Source organism: Dromiciops gliroides, chromosome 4 (genome assembly GCF_019393635.1).
Source record: "Dromiciops gliroides isolate mDroGli1 chromosome 4, mDroGli1.pri, whole genome shotgun sequence".
In the NCBI taxonomy this organism is placed as follows: Eukaryota; Metazoa; Chordata; class Mammalia; order Microbiotheria; family Microbiotheriidae; genus Dromiciops; species Dromiciops gliroides.
Window position 1 is genome coordinate 178913316 of NC_057864.1, and position 20028 is coordinate 178933343.

Below are 20028 nucleotides of genomic sequence, written 5' to 3' on the forward strand. Positions count from 1 at the left end.
GAGATCCCACGTGCTCTCAGATTCATTTGTCCTATTTTAGATGGGGAAAGGGAAAGAAAGAAAAGCATCTTCCTTTGTGGTTAAGGAGGGGATGGGGAATTTAAAAAAAGAAATCCTTTTTAATCATTACAATCTTTGTAAAATCCTTAGTAATTTGGAACACCACAAACCAGAATTCTCCCTAGTGATTTCATCTCCCTTAGAATCAAGAGCCTTAGGGAGTGCTATTCTCCCAATAATGGGAAAAGGCAGGATTGAGGCCAGTGAAGAATATAGTTTAACTCATTAGCTATTCACCCAGTTTGACTAGATGGTATAGATAGAGGAGACTACAATAAAATAAAGCTAGAGCAAATTGGGGTCCTGAAAAGGGGATCAGGAGGGACAGAGAGGGCTGGTAGTACTCAGATTCTCTCTCTCTCTCTCTCTCTCTCTCTCTCTCTCTCTCTCTCTCTCACACACACACACACACACACACACACACACACACACACACACACACACACCTGGCCTCAGACATTTATTAAGTAGCTGTGTGACAAGTAACTTAACCTCTAGTTGACTCAGTTCCCTCATCTGTAACACAGGGATAATACTAGACCTACTTCCTAAGGTTGTTGTGAGGAACAAATGAGATTTTTATGAAACCCCTAATCATAATGCCTTGGCACATAATAGGTATTATATAAATGCTAACTATTATTATTATCATCATCATTATTATATGATCTGTCATTTTTATGGGCAGCAGTCTTGAGGGTATAGACTAGACTAAGGGTTCTAGATTTATCTTTGCTGCCTTTTAGCCATGTGACTTTGGCTACAAGTTTCCTGGGCCTCCAAAGCCCTTCCCCTCCCCTCTCCTCCTGATTCCCTGTAAAATGAGTGGGGGGAGGGAGGAGTAGAAGTGGACAAGATGACATCTGAGGTAACCCTACCAACCAAATTCTGTGTGTTTAAGAGTCCATGTATCTCTTGAAGTAAATTTGTGGGCCTACAAGGAACCACATTATATTCTCCATTTCTGGAAGTGTTTTCAGGACGATTGTATTAGGTATTCTTATTCAATAACGGTGAGTGACTGACTCCAGTTGTTCTTCAGAGACTGATGGCCTCTGTGGACATAGCCACCAAGGCAAAGGAAGAGAGTAGCAATGTCATCTTCAGACATACTCAGCCAAGTCACCAAAGTGCACTGATCATCCTATTTAACCTTAAGGGATCCTATATAAAGATGTGACATTATTTTCTGTTTTACTGTGCCCTACCCTACTGGTTTGGGGATCATGGCCACTCATTCCACTCTTCCCAGGAGTTTAGCAATTTCCTTTTTTGAAAGCTGGGGGGCAGCTAGGTGGTGCAGTGGATAGAGCCCCAGCCCTGGAGTCAGAAGTACCTGAGTTCAAATCTGGCCTCAGACACTTAACACTTACTAGCTGTGTGACCCTGGGCAAGTCACTTAACCCCAATTGCCTCACTAAAAAAAAAAAAAAAACAGTGGACCCGGGGGCAGCTAGGTGGCGCAGTGGATGGAGCGCCAGCCCTGGATTCAGGATGGCCTCGGATACTTGACACTTAACTGGCTGTGTGACCTTGGGCAAGTCACTTAACCCCAATTGCCTCACCAAAAATAAACAAACCCCCCCCCAAAAAAAACAAAAAGTGGACCTGGATTTTCACAGGTATTGATTGGGAGCTCTATCAGTGATATGCCTGGTGACTGTCCTTCCCTCAAGATTTAGCCATTTACATTCCCTGCCTTTTTTTGGGCAGGACCACAGATATTGAAAATTCTACCAGTACTTAAATCTAGTGCCTTCCTCTGTATATGACCTCCAATTTATCCTATCATAGCTTGTGGTGATGTCATGACTTGCAGGGAATTGGATTTAAGTAAGGGAGGGCTGTGCAAGGTCACCAACCTCACTTTCTTCTCCAGAGCCATCTGGCTCCAGTGGCAGGATGCAGATCTGGACAACCAGGATGTTTAAGGCAATTGGGGTTAAGTGACTTGCCCAGGATCACACAGCTAGTAAGTGTCTGAGGTCATACTTGAAACTCAGGTAGGTCCTCCTGACTCCAGGGCCAGTGCTCAATCCACCTGAGGATCACAGTTCTCCCTTGAGGAGTTCGTAATTTATGCTCCCTCCACCGCACTCCACTTTTGGGCAGAATAATACGACAGATAATACAAAATCTAGCAATACATACATTGATCTCTATCCTCCTTCAAGGACTGAGCAATCCATCCTTCCTTCCTTTCTTCATTCCTCCTCTTCCTCCTTCCTTCCTTTCTCCACGATGTCCTCCCTACAGGAATGAACAATTTATCTTTTCCCCCTCTTTTTTTTTAATAGGACCTCAAGTTTTCAGAAAGCTACCAATGACAGATACACCCTGCCCACTGTCCTCTCTAGAAGAGTAGGCAATTTACCTTCTTTTCTTCCCCACAGGTTTCGGGAAATCTACCAATGACATACAAGGTCCACTGTCCTTTCTAGGGGAGTTAACGATTTACCTTTTGGGGGTGGGGAGGGAAGACCTTTATTGGGAAATCTATTAGGTCACATCTTCATCTGCTCCGCAATTGACTGTTCTAGAGTTGCCCCTCCCCCACACTCCCCTCCTTGGAAGGTTATGTAACTTGCTCAAGGTCAAAAGTCAGAGGGCAGAACTAGAACTCTGACCATCCCATCTCCGAGGGAGCCACTCCGGGAAGCCCGCTCAGACCGTCCTCTCCCCCTCCCCCGGAACCTATTCACAAAACCGATCCCCCAAAGCTCGAGTCTGGGGTCCGGTGCCCTAATCCGGGCCGTCGCCGGCCCGACCGGCCCGCCCTCCACGCTGGATCGCCCACAGACCGGCCGCCAGGCTGCCGGCCCCCGGCTGAGGCGCGAGTTTCCAGGGGCGGGGGTGGTGGATGCGATCCCCGGGTTGGGGCACGCCCAGGGGGCGGGCTCCTGCGGGCTCCGCCGGCGGGGGGCGGGCCCCCCGCTGAGCTACCTCCCAGCTCTGCTGGGCGGGCCAGGGGCGTCCAGCTCCGGGGCCTGGAGTCTAGCTCCGACTCCCGCCTCCGCCCCCGACCCCGACCCCGCCCCCGCCTCGGCCATGGCGGGGCCCTACGGGCTGTCCGTGCGGGATCTGAACGAGCTGCTGTCGGAGGGCGGCTGCTACAGCCTTCCGAGCGAGTCCTGCAACGAGGTGATCCCCAGGATCTACGTGGGCAACGCGTGAGTCACGGGGAAGGGGGGGGCGCTCGGGCCCAACACGACCCCCACCCCCGTCACTCTTCTCCCCCAGCTCCCCCTTGTGGCTGCATCCTTCCTGGGGGAGGGGAGAAGCCCTGCCCTTAGCCCGGGATGGTCAAGTGCATTTCCCACCCCACCCCCATCTCCGGAAAGGTCAAGTTCGTTGCCACCCAGAGCTGCAAAAGTCAAGTTTATTGACCACCCTCCCGGGGGGACTGGAGCGGTCAAATTCATTGCCACCCCAGCTCTGGGAAGTAAGGGTGGGGCTGGGCTGGGCTGGGCAAGGTCAGGGTGTAGGGAATGTGAGCTTGGCAGGCAGGGAGCGGTGTCCAGCTGCTTCGGAGCTGGGTGGGGCAGTTCTATTTTGGGGGTGTGCAGGTTGGCATTTTCATTAACAGGTGACCTAGCGAGTCGGCTTCTTGGTTTGTCATGTGATAATTGCTGCCAGGAGCCGCAGTGAAAAGTCACGACAAATTTCTGAAATTTTTGTCCCACCTCCTGTGGGGACTGATGTCATAGACTCAGAATTAGAACTTTGCCTGCCAGGGAACTCTAAAAAGCGGAGATGAAACTCAGCAAGGGCATTTCAGAGCAGGTCTTGTGGGCTGCCGGCGCCCCTTCCCTCCCAGCCAGGCAGGGACACTACCCTCTACTCTCCAAGCAGAGTTTGGGTTTTTGGTTTTGATTTTGATTTTGGGGGGGGGGGCGGGAGTGTAGATTCCACTCTATCCCTTCTCCTTCCTACTCCCACAACACACAATATGGGGTGAAAGGGGCTATAGAGACTATGGAGTCTAACGCCCTCGTTTTACAAATGAGGAAACTAAAGCAGGAGAGGGAAGGAAAGAAACCAAACATTTAAGTGTCTACTAAATAATTCTTCTTCTTCTACTACCACTACTACCACTACTACCACTGCTCCTCCTCCTCCTCCTCCTCCTATTCCTACTCCTAGCTAACATTTACCTGGGGCAGCTAGGTGGTGCCTGGAGAGTGCACCAGACCAGTCAGGAAGACTCATCTCCCTGAGTTCAAATCTAGCTTCAGACACTTACTAGCTGGCCAAGTCACTTCACCCTCTCCCTCAGTTTCCTCATCTGTAAAATGAACTGGAAAAGGAAATGGCAAACCACTCCAGTATATTTACCAGGAAAACCCCAAATGGGGGTCATAGAGGGAGGGATACAACTAAACAACAGACATTTACAAAGGGCACTGTGCTGAGCACTTTACAAATATTTTCACTGGGGGCAGCTAGGTGGTGCAGTAGGTAAAGCACCAGCCCTGGATTCAGGAGGACCTGAGTTCAAATGTGACCTCAGACACTTAACACTAGCTGTGTGACCTTGGGCAAGTCACTTAACCCTCATTGCTCCACCAAAAAACAAAACAAAACAAAACAAAAAAACAACAAATATTCTCACTAATAACCCTTGGAAGTTAGGTGCATTTATGATATTCATTTTACAGTTGGAGAAACTGAGGCTGGCAGTAGTTAAATGACTTGCCTAGGGTCACACTGCTAGCAAGTGACTGAGGTCTCTGGTCTCTAGTCTTCCTGTTTACCAAGCCCAGGGCTCTCTCTCTCAGAGGGGTTAGGGAACTTACCAATAGCTAATATTTATAGAACACTTATTCTATGTTGGACACTGTGCTAATCTTCATCTCATTTGAAGGGTACCTTAATAAAAGTGAGAGCTGCTCAATCCTTCACCAGGTTGGACGACGATAGAGCACCTGTATGCTATTCACAGCTTAGAGAGCACTGATTTTTTCTTGTGTGCACAGAAAGCTTTTCAGACTGTACGGTGTCTATGAGATACGACAAAAGGATAGCTTTGTTTTGGTCGTTCTGAGTTCATGTTCCATCTCTACAGCTACCAGCTTGACCTTAGCTTTCCTGGACCTGTTTTTTCCAGTGTAGAACGAATAGATTGGCCTCTTCTGCCTTGGATGTCTCCCTTCCATCTCTAGAACTATTAACTTTGCTGTTTGTCATTCAGGTGGTACAGTGGTGGTACAGGCCTTGGGCCTGTGGTTCAAATCTGCCCTCAGACCCATACGAGTGAACCACTGCCTGCCCCAGTTTCCTCAACTGTAAAATGAGGATCAGAATATTTTCTACCTCCCAGGGTTGTTGTGAGGATCAAATGAGGTAATATTTGTAAAGCTCTAAGTACCTGTGGTGCCTGTGAAATGCTTGTTTCCTGCCTTCCTTGGCCTCCAAATAATTGTCCATACTCTCATCAGGTTGGTTGGCCAAGCTCCTTAGTTGATTCCCAGATCGCCTCCCTTATTTTTTCCCTCCTAGAGTTTATAGCAGAGTAGGGAGCGTGTGACACACGTACAAAATACAAAAACACATAAGATATAAAAATGAAAGTGTTGGGGTGGGGGAGAGAAGATCGTTGCTGACTGGGAGAGACAGCAAGGGAGAATCAGGAAGGCTTAATAGAGGGTAAGGCACTGGAGCTCAGCTTGAAAGGGCAAGTGGGAATCCAGGGGGCAGAGAGAGAAAGGGAGGAGGGCATTTCAGGTTTAGGCAACAGGACCAACAACATGGGATGTTTTACAAAGGGGAACTGGAGAGGGGATGGGATGGGAGCATGAGCACTCTGGAATGGAATGTCGAGTATTTGGAGAGGGGCATGGTGTCATATTTCCTCTGCAAAGGTAGATGGATGGGTGCCCCATTTGAGAGGGACTTGAGTGCCAAACCAAGACCCTGGACAATTGGGATCCTACTGACAACAGGCAATAGGGAACCATGAAAGGTTTTTGAGAAGTGACATCACATGATGATAATGATAACAACTTTCATTCACATAGCATTTTAAAGTCTGCAGAACCCTTTACAAAATGATCTCCTCTGATGAGTTAGGTGCTATTCCCCACCCCTCCCCCCATTTTACAGATGAGGCAACTGAGGTGGAGAGAAGTTAAGTCACAAAATTGTACAGCTAGTTAGTGTCAGAGGCTCCCTAGGATTTGAACTCAGATTTTTTTTGACTCCTTAGTCCAACACCCTAGCCAATGTGCCACCCTAAGTAAGATGAATCTGGCAGCCATGCGAAGGTCGCATTTGGTGGTGAGTTGGGAGAGGGAGGGAGTGGAAGCAAAAGCACCTGACAGGAAGCTATTCCACAAAGCTGTTCAAGTCAGTTTTCAGTAAACACAGCATTTGAACACCTTTTATGTAGGGACAAGACACTCCTAGGTGCTGGGGCCACTAAGGTTTATATGACTGCAGGGCAAAGGGGAGGCCAGCAAAGTATAGTGAGGAAGTTGAAGAGTAAGAGGTCATTTTCATGTGGAGGAGATGGGAGGGGGACGGAGACAGGGGAGAATCTATGCAGAGGGTGTAGTCTAAATTGTGCCTCAAGGAGAAAGGAGGAATTGAAATAGCCTGAGAGAGGCATGGGGGTGGGTGGGGTGGGGAGTCATCCAAGGCACTGAGGAGAAGGGAAGATGAGATGAGGAGGAGTGATGATGACAATGGTCCAAGAACATGGAGTGAATGAATGAAGGGGAAACAGAATGGGGTCAAGCTGGCCTGCTAGATTAGAGTGGTGGTCTGGAAGGTAGGGGCTGCCAAGATCAGGAGTCTGCAGCGTGGAACCATGGGACTGTGAGTGTGACATGATCAGAGAGAGACACAGAGAGAGAGAGACAGAGACAGAGAGACAGAGAGAGAGGGGGAGAGAGATGGGGAGAGAGGGGGGGGGACAGAGAGAGGGAGAGAGACAGAGACAGAGACAGAGACAGACAGAGACAGAGAAACAGAGAGACAGAGAGGGGGAGACAGGGAGAAAGAGAGACAGAGGGAGAGAGAGAGTGGGAGAGGGAGGGGGGGCAGGCCTTAAAAAGATTATGTAGGCAGCAGTAAGAAGGATATACAGGGGAAGGGATGGACTAGGGAATGGAAGGGAAGCAGCATTTATCCAGCACCTACTACATGCACCAGACACTGTGCTAAGAACTTTACAAATACTCTTTCATTAGATCCTCACAACTCATGGAAAGAGGGAGGTGCTAGTATGACCCCCATTTTCTAGTTGAGGAAACCAAGACCTCAGGTCATACATACAGTGAATATTTAAGGATGAATTCGAAATCAGGTCTTCCTAACTCCAGGTCCAGCACTCTTTCTGCTGTTCCACCTAGCTGCCTCTAGCTAACTGGAATTGGGAAGACCATTTAGGGAAGTGATTATGATGGTCCAGGCTAGAGGAGCTGAGGCCTTGGGGTTGCAGTAGAATTATCAATCTGTAAACATTTATTAAATGCCTATTGTATTCCAGGCCAGGGGAAGCTAGGTGGTGTGGTGAGTAGATAGAGTGCCAGGCCTGGAGTTAAGAAGACCTGAGTTCAAATCTGGCCTCAGACATTTAACTAGCAGTGTGTCCCTGGGCAAGCCACTTCACCCTGTTTCCCTCAGTTTCCTCATCTGTAAAATGAGCTGGAGAAGGAAACCACTCCAGTATCTTTGCCAAGAAAACCCCAAATGGAATCACCTAGAATCAGACATGACTGAAAGACAATACACCAGGTACCACACTAGGCACTGAAGACAAAAGACAAAAATGAAACCAAGCTTTGCCTCAAGGAGCGTTCGTTTTCTCTGGGAATATAGCACATATACATATAAGGTCATAGATAAGACTTGGGGGCAGCTAGGTGGCACAGTGGATAAAGCACTGGCCCTGGATTCAGGAGGACCTGAGTTCAAATCCAGCCTCAGACACTTAACAATTACTAGCTGTGACCCTGGGCAAGTCACTTAATCCTCATTTCCTGCCCCCCCCCAAAAAAAAGAATTTGGACAGGATCTAAGAGACCCTTGGGTCTAATTTCCTAATTTTACAGATAAGGAAACTGAGCCACAGAAAGATTAAATAGCTTGCCCGGGTTACAGAGCTAATAAGTAGTCAGATCTTTCCACTTCTCGGTCCAGTGCTTTACCTGCCATGCTGCCTCACAATGTAATTCTATATAAAATAAGTACAAGGCAGTTTCCGGAGGGAAGCACTGTCCCTGGGAGCAAGCAGGGAAGGCCTCAGGGAGGAATGGCACCTGAATTGAGCCCTGAAGGAAGCTAGGGATTCTAAAGAGGTGGAGGTGAGGAAGGAGGGATTGAAGGCATGGGGTGGGGGTGGGGTGGGGAGTTGGGGCGTGGGGTGGGGGGGTGGGGGGGCAGGCAGTCTGCAAAAGCACAAAGATGGGGCATCAAATCACATGTGTGAGGAATTGCGGGAAAACCAGTTGGATTGTAGAATGAGTGAAGTGGGGAGGGGGGAGTAATTTATAAAAAGCCTAGAAATAGAAAAGTAGGCTGTGAGCACATTGTAAAAGAGGCTTTTAAATGACAATTTTTTGTTGTTGTTCAGTCTTTATGACCTCATTTGGGGTTTTCTTGGCAGAGATACTGGTGTGGTTTGCCATGTCCTTCTCCGGTTAATTTGACAGATGAGAAAACCGAGGCAAACAGGGTTAAATGACTTGCCCAGGGTCACACAGCTAGCAAGTGTCTGAGGCTAGGTTTGAACTCAGGGAAATGAGTCTTCCTGATTCCAAGCCTGGCGCTCTATCCACTGTGCCACCTAGCTACCCCCAAAGTGACAATTAGAAGAGTTTAAATTTAATTTTAGAAAAGGCGGTAGGCAGCTACTGCAGCTTAATGAATAATGATCAGCACTGGGGATACATAGTGAGTTCATGCTCTCAAGGAGGTCTCATTAACTGGAATCAACTTTATGGAAGACAGTTCAGCTATAGAACTCATGGAAAGGCCCCAGATTCCACAGGGAACACCAGAAGGTCAGACTGTCAGTGCTTGGGCAAGGTGGGACATCTACGGTAGGGTAGATGGTAAGGCTTAGTGGTTCTCTATCTTAATGAAAGGCTTAGAGTCAGTGACTCCTAGCTCTCCCTAGCTCTGCTCTTCATTGAAGATCATTGAGTGATCATTGAAGCTGTGGGAGTCAGGGAGATCACTGCTCAGAAAGCAGAGAAGAGGGCCAGGGACATCCTCGTTTAAGGGCAGGTGAAGGATGAGGACCATTCAGTGAGAGAAGTCTGAGAGCTAAGAAGCGAGTCATGGGAGTGCATCATCGTGGTGGAAACTAAGGTAGGAGAAGAGGGTAGACGCAAAGAAGGGATGGCCTATAGCATTGGATACTGAAGAGGATATGGATGCAATAAAGGTGACTCATTGTATTTAGGGATTGGTGGTCATTGGTGACCTTGGGGGGGAGCTGTTTCAGTGGAATGGTGGAGACAGATTGTAAGGAGCGGAGTGGGTTATGGGGAAGTGGAAGCAACAAGTGTAGATTACTCAACATTTGCCAGTGATGGGGAGGAGAGGAGAGAGCGCGCAATATTTGAGGCTGTGGCTGAGTCAAAGGAAGATTTTTTTAAGGATAAAGAAGATTTAGGGGCCTGCTAGGTGGCGCAGTGGATAAAGCACTGGCCCTGGATTCAGAAGGACCTGAGTTCAAATCTGGCCTCAGACACTTGACACTTGCTAGCTGTGTGACCCTGGGCAAATCACTTAACCTTCATTGCCCCACAAAAAAAAAGGATAGAGAAGATTTGAGCACACTTTTTAGGCTGAGTGGAAGAATTCAGTAGAAAGGATGATATTGAAGTTATATAAGAAAGAGGGAATGATTGATAGAGCAAGGTCATAAAGGAGACAGGAGGGAAGGAAGCCAAGGTTTGTTGATGGAGGGGTTATTTTCCTCATGAAAAATGTTCACCCTTTGTTTAGTAACTGGAAATGAGAAGAGAACTGCAGTAATCTAAGTGGGTGGTACCCACAGCCTATGCCAAGATAGTGGCATTGGGAATAGAAAGGAGGGGATAGCTTTAAAAGATCCTGCTGAGAGGTAGAATCGACAGATTGACTGTGGGAGGTAAAGGAGAGGGAAGAATAATTCCAAGGCTGTGAACATAGGAAGTTGGGTAAATGCCAGTACCATTAGACAAAAATAGTGAAATCAGGAGGAGGAATAGGTTTTGGGGACAAGATAATACATTAATCAATCACTTATTATTTATTAAGCAACTGATTTGTGCCAGGAACTGTTGTAAGTGTCAGGGGGTAAGAGAAAGACAAGAATAATCTGTGCCTTCAAGAAGCTTAAAATTCTAGTGGGGGAAACAATGTGTAAAGAAATCAGTAGATGGAAGGTAACCTTAGCGGTGAAGACTCTAGCAGGTGGGGGATGTCTTATAGGTGAGTCTCTAGCCAGAAGTCCAGATGGAGATGTCTTCTATGTGTTTTTAAGGATGTGGGTCTGGAGCTTATGAGACAGGTTGAAAGACAGTTTGGGGAGCCATCTATGTTGGGGTCAGGGTGGAAGTTCTGGGAGTGAAGAGGACTTCCAAGGGAGAGAGCATGGAGTGAAGGAAAGAGAGTCGTTGACCAAAACTGGAGGAACAGCTGCCTTTGGGAGAGGCGGCCTAGGAAGAGTGGCTAGAGTAGTTGGAGGAAAGCTGGAAGAGCATGGGGACACATGGGTAGAGGGAGGAGGGGGAGTCAAGTGTTAAATACTTTCGAGGGGCCAAGGAGAGTGCTGAGAAATGTTTGCTGGATTCAGGGAGAAGTGGGTCTTTGGAGACCTGGTCACCTTGGAGAGAGTACCATCTACAGAGGGAGGAGAATCATGGTGGAGTGGATGGATAGTGTGGGACTTAGCATCAGAATGGACCTGGCTTCTCCATTTTTGTGTAACACAGGAACTTAGGGGACTCTAAGGTCCCTTCTAGCTCGAAATTCGGTCCTGTGATGCCAGCCCAAAGATTTGCTAACTGTGTGAGCATGGCCAAATCACTTAACCTCTCTGAGCCCCTGTTACAGGGTGGGAAAATGAGGCTCACACGAGATAGTGTACATATATAAAATGCTTCAAAGATCCTAGAGCACAACAGAAATAGTCACAGTGACGATAATAGCCAAGACTGATAGAGCACTTTAAACTCTGCAAAGTGCTTTAAGTATATTATCTTGTTTGAGTCTCACAGCAAGCCTGAGGTGGTGCTGTTATTGTCCTCACTTTACAAATGAGGAAACTGAGGCCCAGAGAAGTTAAGTGACTTGCCCAAGGGTAATGATTTGAACTCAGACCTTCCTGGCTCTGAGTCGAACATGTTATGAAATGTCAGGTGCTACTGCTATTGCTTCCAGGTTATGGTGAGGGGTTGAAGAGAGAGGATGGGTGGAATGGAAGCATCAGGTATAGACCACTTTTTCTTTCTAAAGTTTTTATGGATAGATTTTTTTTTACATGGCTTTCATTTCCAAATCTCTCTCTCCCCTTTCCCCCTACCCCTTCCATCACAAAAAATAAGAAGAGGAAGGATAGTAGCTCAGTAATATTAACTATAAAACATCAACTGATGAGTGCCTTTTCAAGAAATTTAAGGATAAGGGAGGAGAGAGAGGGAGAAAAGGAGAGAGGAAAGAGAGAGGTGGGAAAGGAGGGAGAGGGAGGGAGGGATACTGGGAGAAAGATGGGAGGAAGAGGAGGAGGGAGAGAGAGGAGGGGAGAAAGAAGGGGAGAGAGAGAAGAGGGGAAAGAAAAGAGGGAAGGGAAAGAAAAGAGGAGAGAAAACGAGAAGAGGAGAACAAAATACAGAGAAGAGGAGTCGGGGAGGGAGAGAGAGAGAGAGAAAGCGAGAGAGAGACAGAGAGAGAGAGACAGAGGTTTTTAATCATTATTATTACATACAAAGCACCGTGCTAAATACTGCAGATACAAAAGGTAAGAGTTTCTGCTCCCAAATGCTTATACTTTAATAGGAGCAGACAACTCGTAGAGGAATTCCAGCTGCAAGTCATGTGAAGTATTTGCTTCTAGAGACTGGCAGAAGGCATGAGGGCTAGCTGCTGAGTTTTATTAACAAACCAAGGCAGATTGGAACCTTATGAAAGCATTGCAACCCCCACCCCCACCCCAGCCCGCCCCAGGCTGTGCAAGCTGTCACATTAATGATGCATTCTCTGGTCCTCCTTGCCATGCAGGACTGTGGCACAGGACATCTCCAAGTTGCAGCAGCTGGGTATCACGCACGTGCTGAATGCTGCTGAGGGGAAGTCTTTCATGCATGTGAACACCACTGCCCAGTTCTACGAAGGTACCAACATCACCTACCTTGGCATCAAAGCCAATGACACGGAAGAATTCAACCTCAGTGTTTTCTTTGAGAAGGCTGCAGAGTTCATCGACAAAGCCCTGGCCCATAAGGATGGTAAGAACAGCTCCTGCAGCATCATGACTACCCCAGGCATAGGCTAGGAGCTGGTACTCTATTAGAGTGGGGCTGGCAGTGAGCAGGCTGAGATAGGGCTCTTTCTAGGCATACCTGGTCTGCTTAGCGATCAGGCCCCAAACTCTCCAAGACCGGCAGGCTTTATCCGTGGATTGCACCACTCTGACTTGAACTTGAGAAGTGACACCATTTCTAGTCATCTTTTGACTTCATTTTAATATTTCTTGTTGTCTCATAGAATCATTAACTTTTATTTGGTCCATTCTTATTTTTTTTTAATGTATAAGGTATTTCATTTTTTCCGTTACATGTAAAGATAGTTCTCAACTTTTGTTTATACAAGCTTTACAATTTCAGATTTTTCTCCCTCCCTCCCCTCCCTCCCCCCCTCCCCTAGACAGCAGGTAATCTGATATAGGTTATGTCTATATATCTCTATACATATACATCATTCTTATTTTTAAGGAGTCTTTTGATTGAGTATGGTTTTGTACCTCTTATACTAAAAGCTGTTAATCTTATTTCTAGTTCCTTCAAAGCTCTCATTTCTTCTCTGATTCTTTCCTCTCATACTCTCATTTGATTTGTGATATCATTTTAACTGCTCTTTTAAAAAACACACAACTTTTTTTTCACTTTTCCCAGGAATTCTAGCAATCTTATTTCTAAGAACTTGTTACCAAACTGTGTTTTTCTTTGAGATTTTTCTTGAAGATGTTTTGCAGTCATTCTCTTTCTTTGAGTTTGTTTCTTAGAACTCCCTATCACCATAATACTCTTTATGGTTTGTTGTTGTTCAGTTGTATCTGACTCTTCATGACCCCATGGGCCATAGCACACCAGGCCCTTCTATGCTCCACTATCTTTCCAAGTCTGTCCAAGTTCATGTTCATTGTTTCCATCACATTATATATCCATCTTATCCTCTGCTGTTCCCTTCTCTTTTCATCTTCAGTCTTTCCCACCATCAGTGTTTTTTCCCAGTGAGTGACCATAGTATTTAAGCTTTAGCTTCAATATTTGATCTTCCAGTAAATAGCCTGAATTAATTTCTTTAAGTAAGTATTGACTGATTTGACCTCTTTGCTGTCCAAGGGACTCTCAATAGTCTTCTCTAGCACCATAATTCAAAAGCATTGATTCTGTGGCATTCAGCTTTCCTTATAGTCCAACTCTCACAGCCAATTTCAGGGCTGCAGTTGTTATTTGCAGTGATCTTTGAGCCCAAGAATATAAAATCTGACACTGCTTCTATTTCTTCTCCCTCTATTTGCTAGGAAGTGATGGGACCAGTTGCCAAGATCTTGTGTTGTTTTTTTTAATGTTAAAATTCAAGCCAGATTTTATACTTTCCTCTTTTACTCTTATCAAGAGGCTTCTTAATTCTTCTTCACTTTCTGCCATCTGCAGATGCTATCACATCAGCATATCTAAAATTGTTGCTATTTCTCCTGGCAGCCTTAATTCCAACTTTTGATTCATCCAGCCTGGCATTTTACAGGATATATAAGTTAAGTAAATAAATTAACAATATATAGCCTTGTCATACCCTTTTTTATTCTTACTAATTCATTTGCTTATTTATTTATTCCTTCCTTCCTCCATTTATTTATTCATTCATTTACTTATTTATTTATTCATTCATTTACTTATTTATTTATTCATTCATTTTGTCCATTCACTTATTTATTTCATTCACTTATTCATTCATTCATTCATTATCTATCTATCTATCTATCTATCTATCTATCTATCTATCTATCTATCTATCTATCTATCTATCTATTTTGTGGGATCATACCCCTTTTAAAAACCAATTGGTTTTAACTGTTCCTTCTTGGCCTGCATACAGCTTCCTCAGGAGACAAGTAAGATGATCTGGTACCATCATCTCTTTGAGGACTTGCCACATTTTGTTGCGATCTGCACAGCCAAAACCTTAGGGTAGACAGTGTAGCAGAAGTTGGTGTTTTCCTGGAACCCCCTTGCTTTCTCCATAATCCAGCAAATGTTGACAATTTGGTCTCCAGTTCTTTTGGCTCTTTGAAAACCAACCTTCTCTTTTGGTAATTATCCGGACACATATTGCCGAAGCCTAGCTTGCAGAATCTTAAGCATGACCTTGCTGATGTGTGAAATGAGCACAATTATTCAGTAATTTGAACATTCCCTGGCATTATCCTTCTTTAGGATTGGAAGTAAACTGGTTTTTTCCCCAATATAATGGCCACTTTTGAGTTTTCCAAGTTTGCTAGCATTATGGAGGGCAGCACTGAAACAGCATCATCTTTTAGGGATTTAAGTAGCTCAGCTGGAATTCCATCCCCTTCACTAGCCTTGTTGTTAGCAATGCTTTCTTAAGCCCACTTGACTTCATCCTCCAGGATGTCTGGCTCTAGATCAGGAACTACACCATGGTGGTAGATGTTTACTCATTCTCCTAGCCTTACTTCCCGAATATGGACTTTGTGTTAGGGCCAGGCTCTGCACACTTCTGGAAGGAGGGCCTTGCTGGTTCCTGTTTTGTGTTTGCTAGAGTCCTGCTGCTGTGTTCTTCTGCTACTGAGTTCTATATTCTTCAAGTGTCTTAGAAGTGGCTCAGAATGGGGACCCACAAGTCTTCAGTGTGCCCGAAGCTATCTAATCCTGGGCAAAGTCTGATTGACACCCTCCTGGTCTCAGCGGTGCAAGCTCCTCATCTGCATTTGGATCTAGAAAACAGTATTATGGGCTTTCTCCTGGTTGGAACTCCATCCGTTGTTGTTATTTGTCCTCAATCCTAAGATATACTACTCCTCCGACATCTTGGCTGGTCTCTTTAGATTAAAGAATATATAGAAAGAGTGAATGAATATAACAAAACCAATATAAAGTGATTTCTGATTCTGGCTGGTCTTTCTTACCCAGTCACCTTGTCATTTTAATGTTTGGGACATGCTCTAAGGACATCCCATTGCAAAGAATTGGGGTTATCCTTTCTTGCCCCATGTAAAAAATCCAGTGCTTAAGAAGGAGGTTTTGTTTATGTGGAGATTAAGCAAATCATTGCTGTGCCTAGAGTCAGTGATAATGCTAGGTATACTAACTCCATAGAGTGCTTAGTGATTTTGAAAAATAGATAACCGTTTTCTACCATTGTTGGTGTCATTGAAAGGACATTGGATTTAAGTCAGCAGCAAGTCCTGCTGCTTCCTAAATGAGTGACCTTGAGTAACTCATTTCACTTATGTGACCCTCAGTTCATCCATAAAATGGAAATAGTTGGGCCTGGTAGTGTATGCCTGAATCCCAGCTACTGGGGAGGCTGAGGCTCGTAAATTGTTTGAGCTCTGGAGTTATGAGCTACTCTGGGCTAAGCCTACTGGGTGTCTGCACTAAATTCAGCACTAGTATGGTTGAGTATGGACCAGGGGTCCACCAGGCTGCCCAAAGAGAGTTGACCCAGCCTCAGTCAGAAATGGAGCAGGACAATAATGGGGCCGGGCTGGTGAGTGGCCACTGAACTTCTAGCCTGAGTGAGATAGGGAAACCCTGTCTCTAAAAAAAGTAGTTATAATAAAAAAGACTTAGCACTACTCACCTCACAAGATTGTTATGAGGATCAAATGAAATCATGGATGTGAAAGAAGATAGTATAGTATAGTGGTAAGAGTGCTAGCTTTAGAGTTAGAGGACCCAAGTTCCATTCCTACCACTTCCACTTATTATTTGCATGACCCTGAGTGAGTGACTCAGTTTCATTTGTAAAATGAAGGGTTGTATTTAACAACCTCTAAGGCCTCTTTCAGGTCTAAATCTCTCCCCAAAGCTGTGTAAACATAAAGTACTGTATGAACCTTTCTGTCCTGGCCACATTGATGGCATTTTGAACTGGAAAGTTGCTCCTGAGTTAAGGGACCCAGAGAATGAGGCCCCGGGGTTAGCTTCTGTGGCATTGCAACCAGGAGAAGGAAATTCAGTTCTTCATCAGTTTTCTTGGGAAGTGAGCCATCTGGCAGGATATTTCCCTGAAGCCAATGTCTGAGAACTGTTTCAGATTTATGTTTCATTTTAGAGAAGGGGAATGTGCAGGGTTAAGCACTTCACTCTTTTCCTAACTTGTGGATGAGCAGGTGTGGTCTCTGTGTATTTTTGGTGACTCTATTTCAATATCATCACTTTCCTTAGTGATCCCGTGTGTTTTATGCCTTTACAAACATTATTGCAGTAAGGGGCCTATATATTTTACCAAACTGTGACACAAACAAGGTGAAGAACCCTTGATCTAATGGATTTCATTCACATTTGCCCCTAAAAACAGGTCATGCTGGGTTCAGGGGCTGGGTGTTGAGTAGAATGTCTTCTCCACTCTTGAAAAAACCCACTCAGGGAATTGCTTTGAATTTAGGTCCCTTTCCCATTTGAAAATAGCCACTTTTGGAAGCATCTTCCCAGAGTCACCTAGCAGATAAAAAGAATCATAGAAATGAAGAGGGGCAGATCTCTAAGCTCTTCTGTTCTGATCCCTGCCTGAACAGGAATTCCAGCCAATGGTTAAAGTGGGGCCAGGAAATGGGCAGTCTTTGGGGGCTATAGTAAATGGCACTTTGTATTTATTGGTTGAATGGAGAAACATCAGGCACAATTCAGAACTTCCAAGTCAGACAAAATGTAAATTCCCTAAAGAGATTAACTTTATAATCTGAAAAAGGTCTCTGAAACAGGTGAGATGAGAATAGAGAGGTTGATGGCAAAATTCCCCTACACATTGCAGGCCCCAGAGGCCTGTAGAATAGACATCTTAAAAAAGAGATGGTCAGGGGCAGCTAGGTGGTACAGTGGATAGAGCACTGGCCCTGGATTCAGGAGGACCTGAGTTCAAATCTGACCTTAGACACTTAACACTTACTAACTGTGTGACCCTGGGCAAGTCACTTAACCCCCATTGCCCCACCAAAAAAAAGAAAAGAGATGGTCAGAAATATTTGTATTTTTGTTTGATATGCTCATTAGTACAGAAAACTCCTAGTGTGGAAATAACACTTCACCAGTGCAGATAGGCAGGTTGGCCTTAGAGAGCTGCCTGGGGTACTGAGGTTAAGGACTTTCTTGTGGTCCCAGAGCCAGCATGAGTCTAAGCACAGCTTAAACCCAGGTGTCCCTGACTTAGAGACAGCTCTTTATTAATTTACTCCCACTGTGGCTTCAGAGGGAGTTCCTACAGCTTAGCCATGTTCTCAAGGACTTGGCTGTGTGCTGAAGACTAATCAGCTACTGAATAAGGAGTCTCCCTTGCTAGATGAGTGTGAGTGGTCACTGACCCTTGAGGGTGCCTGGTCCTATTGGTTTCTTTCTCATGCCCCAGACAGGCTCAGTTGGTGTGATTTTTCAAAAATATTTTTTTCAGCAATTTTTTCATATAGAAAGGAAGACAGAAAAAGAGGTTGCTTATGAAACCACGAACCTGTCATGTACAATTTGGTTTTTTTGAACTATGTTCATTAATCCTCATCCTCAGCCTTGGGGACAGTGATAGGTCATTGCCTTGCTGGGGATTCCTAAGTCATTTACAATGCCGTATTCAGTGTGTAAATCGTTTTTCTGGTTCTCCCCAGCATCACTCTGCAATGGTTCCTACAGATCTTCCCCATTTTCTCTGAATTCTTTCCCTTTTGTCATTTCCTGTGTTTCAGTAATAAATATCCCCTTGTGTCCATCTGCTGAATTCGGTTCAGTGCTGATGTGATCCTCTCTCTCTCTCTGGTCTCCATCGCAGGCAAGGTGCTTGTCCATTGCAGAGAAGGTTATAGCCGCTCTCCCACTCTGGTCATCGCATACCTCATGCTTCGCCAAAATATGGACGTCCGATCCGCACTGAGCATCGTGAGGCAGAACCGGGAGATTGGCCCCAATGATGGCTTCCTGAGCCAGCTCTGCCAGCTGAATGAGAGACTAATTAAGGAAGGAAAATTGTAACCCACTGAGAATCCGTGATTAGGTCTTCCAGGGGTCTTGGTCGGGGGAGTTATTGAGCGAATCCCAAGCAAGCCGCCCCACCAGGTTAGGTTATCCTGCAAGCACCTTTCCAACTACTTTTAAGTCCCTTCCAGTGAATCTTTCCAAAAGAGGTCCCCTGTCCCCTGTCATCTGCAGGAGGCTTCAGGGAAGGGAGCTTCTTTAGAACAGTCATTCCTGGTAAATTGGGCATCTCCTTACTCGGTGTGAATTGTCATGTTTTCCCTTTCCCCAGAGATGGGATGCTGACCTGATAGCCCCTGCGACATTTATCTTCACCTCACCCTGGCGCAGAACCTCATGCTGGGAGCTGTCCAAATCCAGATCCTTTTATAATCCAAGATAAACAAACTTGGTAGAGTGCCTTTCTCCAGGGTCTTGCCCTCAGCATTTCCAAGCCCTGGATAAATCATTCCACCAAGGTCCTGGCCTCCTCTTACCCTTGGTGCCCTCCCCACCCCCACCCCCAGCTTGGTACACTCACATATCTGCCACACCCATCTTTACTCTGTCATCTGGGCATCTTGGACTGGTTAGCAAAGCCAGGTTGTCCTGCCTACCCCCCCTTGGTTCAGAGGGATTTTCTCACACACACAAAAATGACTTAATTTAAAGGCACTTAGAGGAAAAGAAACTGGAGGAGTAGAAAACATTAAAAAGGAAGAGAAAATTAAGGGGATTTGTCCTCTTTTCCCTGTTCCCTATAATGTTTATACTAATCCTTGGAAAGCCTAAATCCGGAATTGGTTTCATTGAAATTTTTTGTCCCACATATGCACCTAGTTCATTAGAAGATTAATGTTCCCCGGCATGATTTATATTAGAGCCCCAGCTTCAGCCTCAATAAAAATATCTCACCATTTGCAGGGTTTTGCCGTAGGTGACGAGGATGATGGGCATCTGGATGCTCTTTTTGGTTTGGTTTCTCTCCAGAGTTTAGAGGGAGGGCATTAACCAATTATAGAAGATGAGTGTGTGTGTCACCTTTAGGGAGCATGGCAGCAGGGGGGAGACTGCTGAAGTCCATTGTAACAAGGGGTTATTCCCCTGCCTGCTCTAGGGGAGTTGGGGAGTTCTTCACACTTTATAATTTGATCTTCAAGATTACCAGAACCTTTCAAGCAGACACCAGAAATAAAATATATTGCAGTGTCTAAATGGAGCCTTAATCGATAAACATTTCTCTCCCCGTCTCCCTACTCCCAAACCAAATCACATTTTCTCATATTTCTGATCCTACATTTTTTAGCATCACGGTGGGGGTGGGGAGGTGGGGTAAGGGCTGCAATGGTCACATTCCCAACAGACATGATCCCCTCACAAGTTGATGCTAGAATGAATGAAAGGGATATGGGGGGGGCACACCTGTGAGTGACTGGTGAAGGAATTAACTTGAGTTACTAATCTCTCTTCTGCAGATCTTTTTCTTTCTTTCTTTCTTTCTTTCTTTCTTTCTTTCTTTCTTTCTTTCTTTCTTTCTTTCTTTCTCTTTCTTTCTTTCGGGTGGGCCAAT

The 20028-nt window shown here is 45.5% G+C and overlaps 1 protein-coding gene across 1 annotated transcript; it reads left to right on the forward strand.

Annotated features, from left to right (window-relative positions):
• Positions 1-3004: 3004 nt before the first annotated feature.
• DUSP3 (dual specificity phosphatase 3) lies at positions 3005-19673 on the forward strand. The gene is made up of 3 exons (XM_044000718.1): positions 3005-3230; positions 12274-12500; positions 18277-19673. Exons 1-3 carry the CDS (start codon positions 3109-3111, stop codon positions 18474-18476), a joined length of 549 nt encoding a protein of 182 aa, XP_043856653.1. The 5' UTR covers positions 3005-3108; the 3' UTR covers positions 18477-19673.
• The last annotated feature ends 355 nt before the right edge of the window (positions 19674-20028 follow it).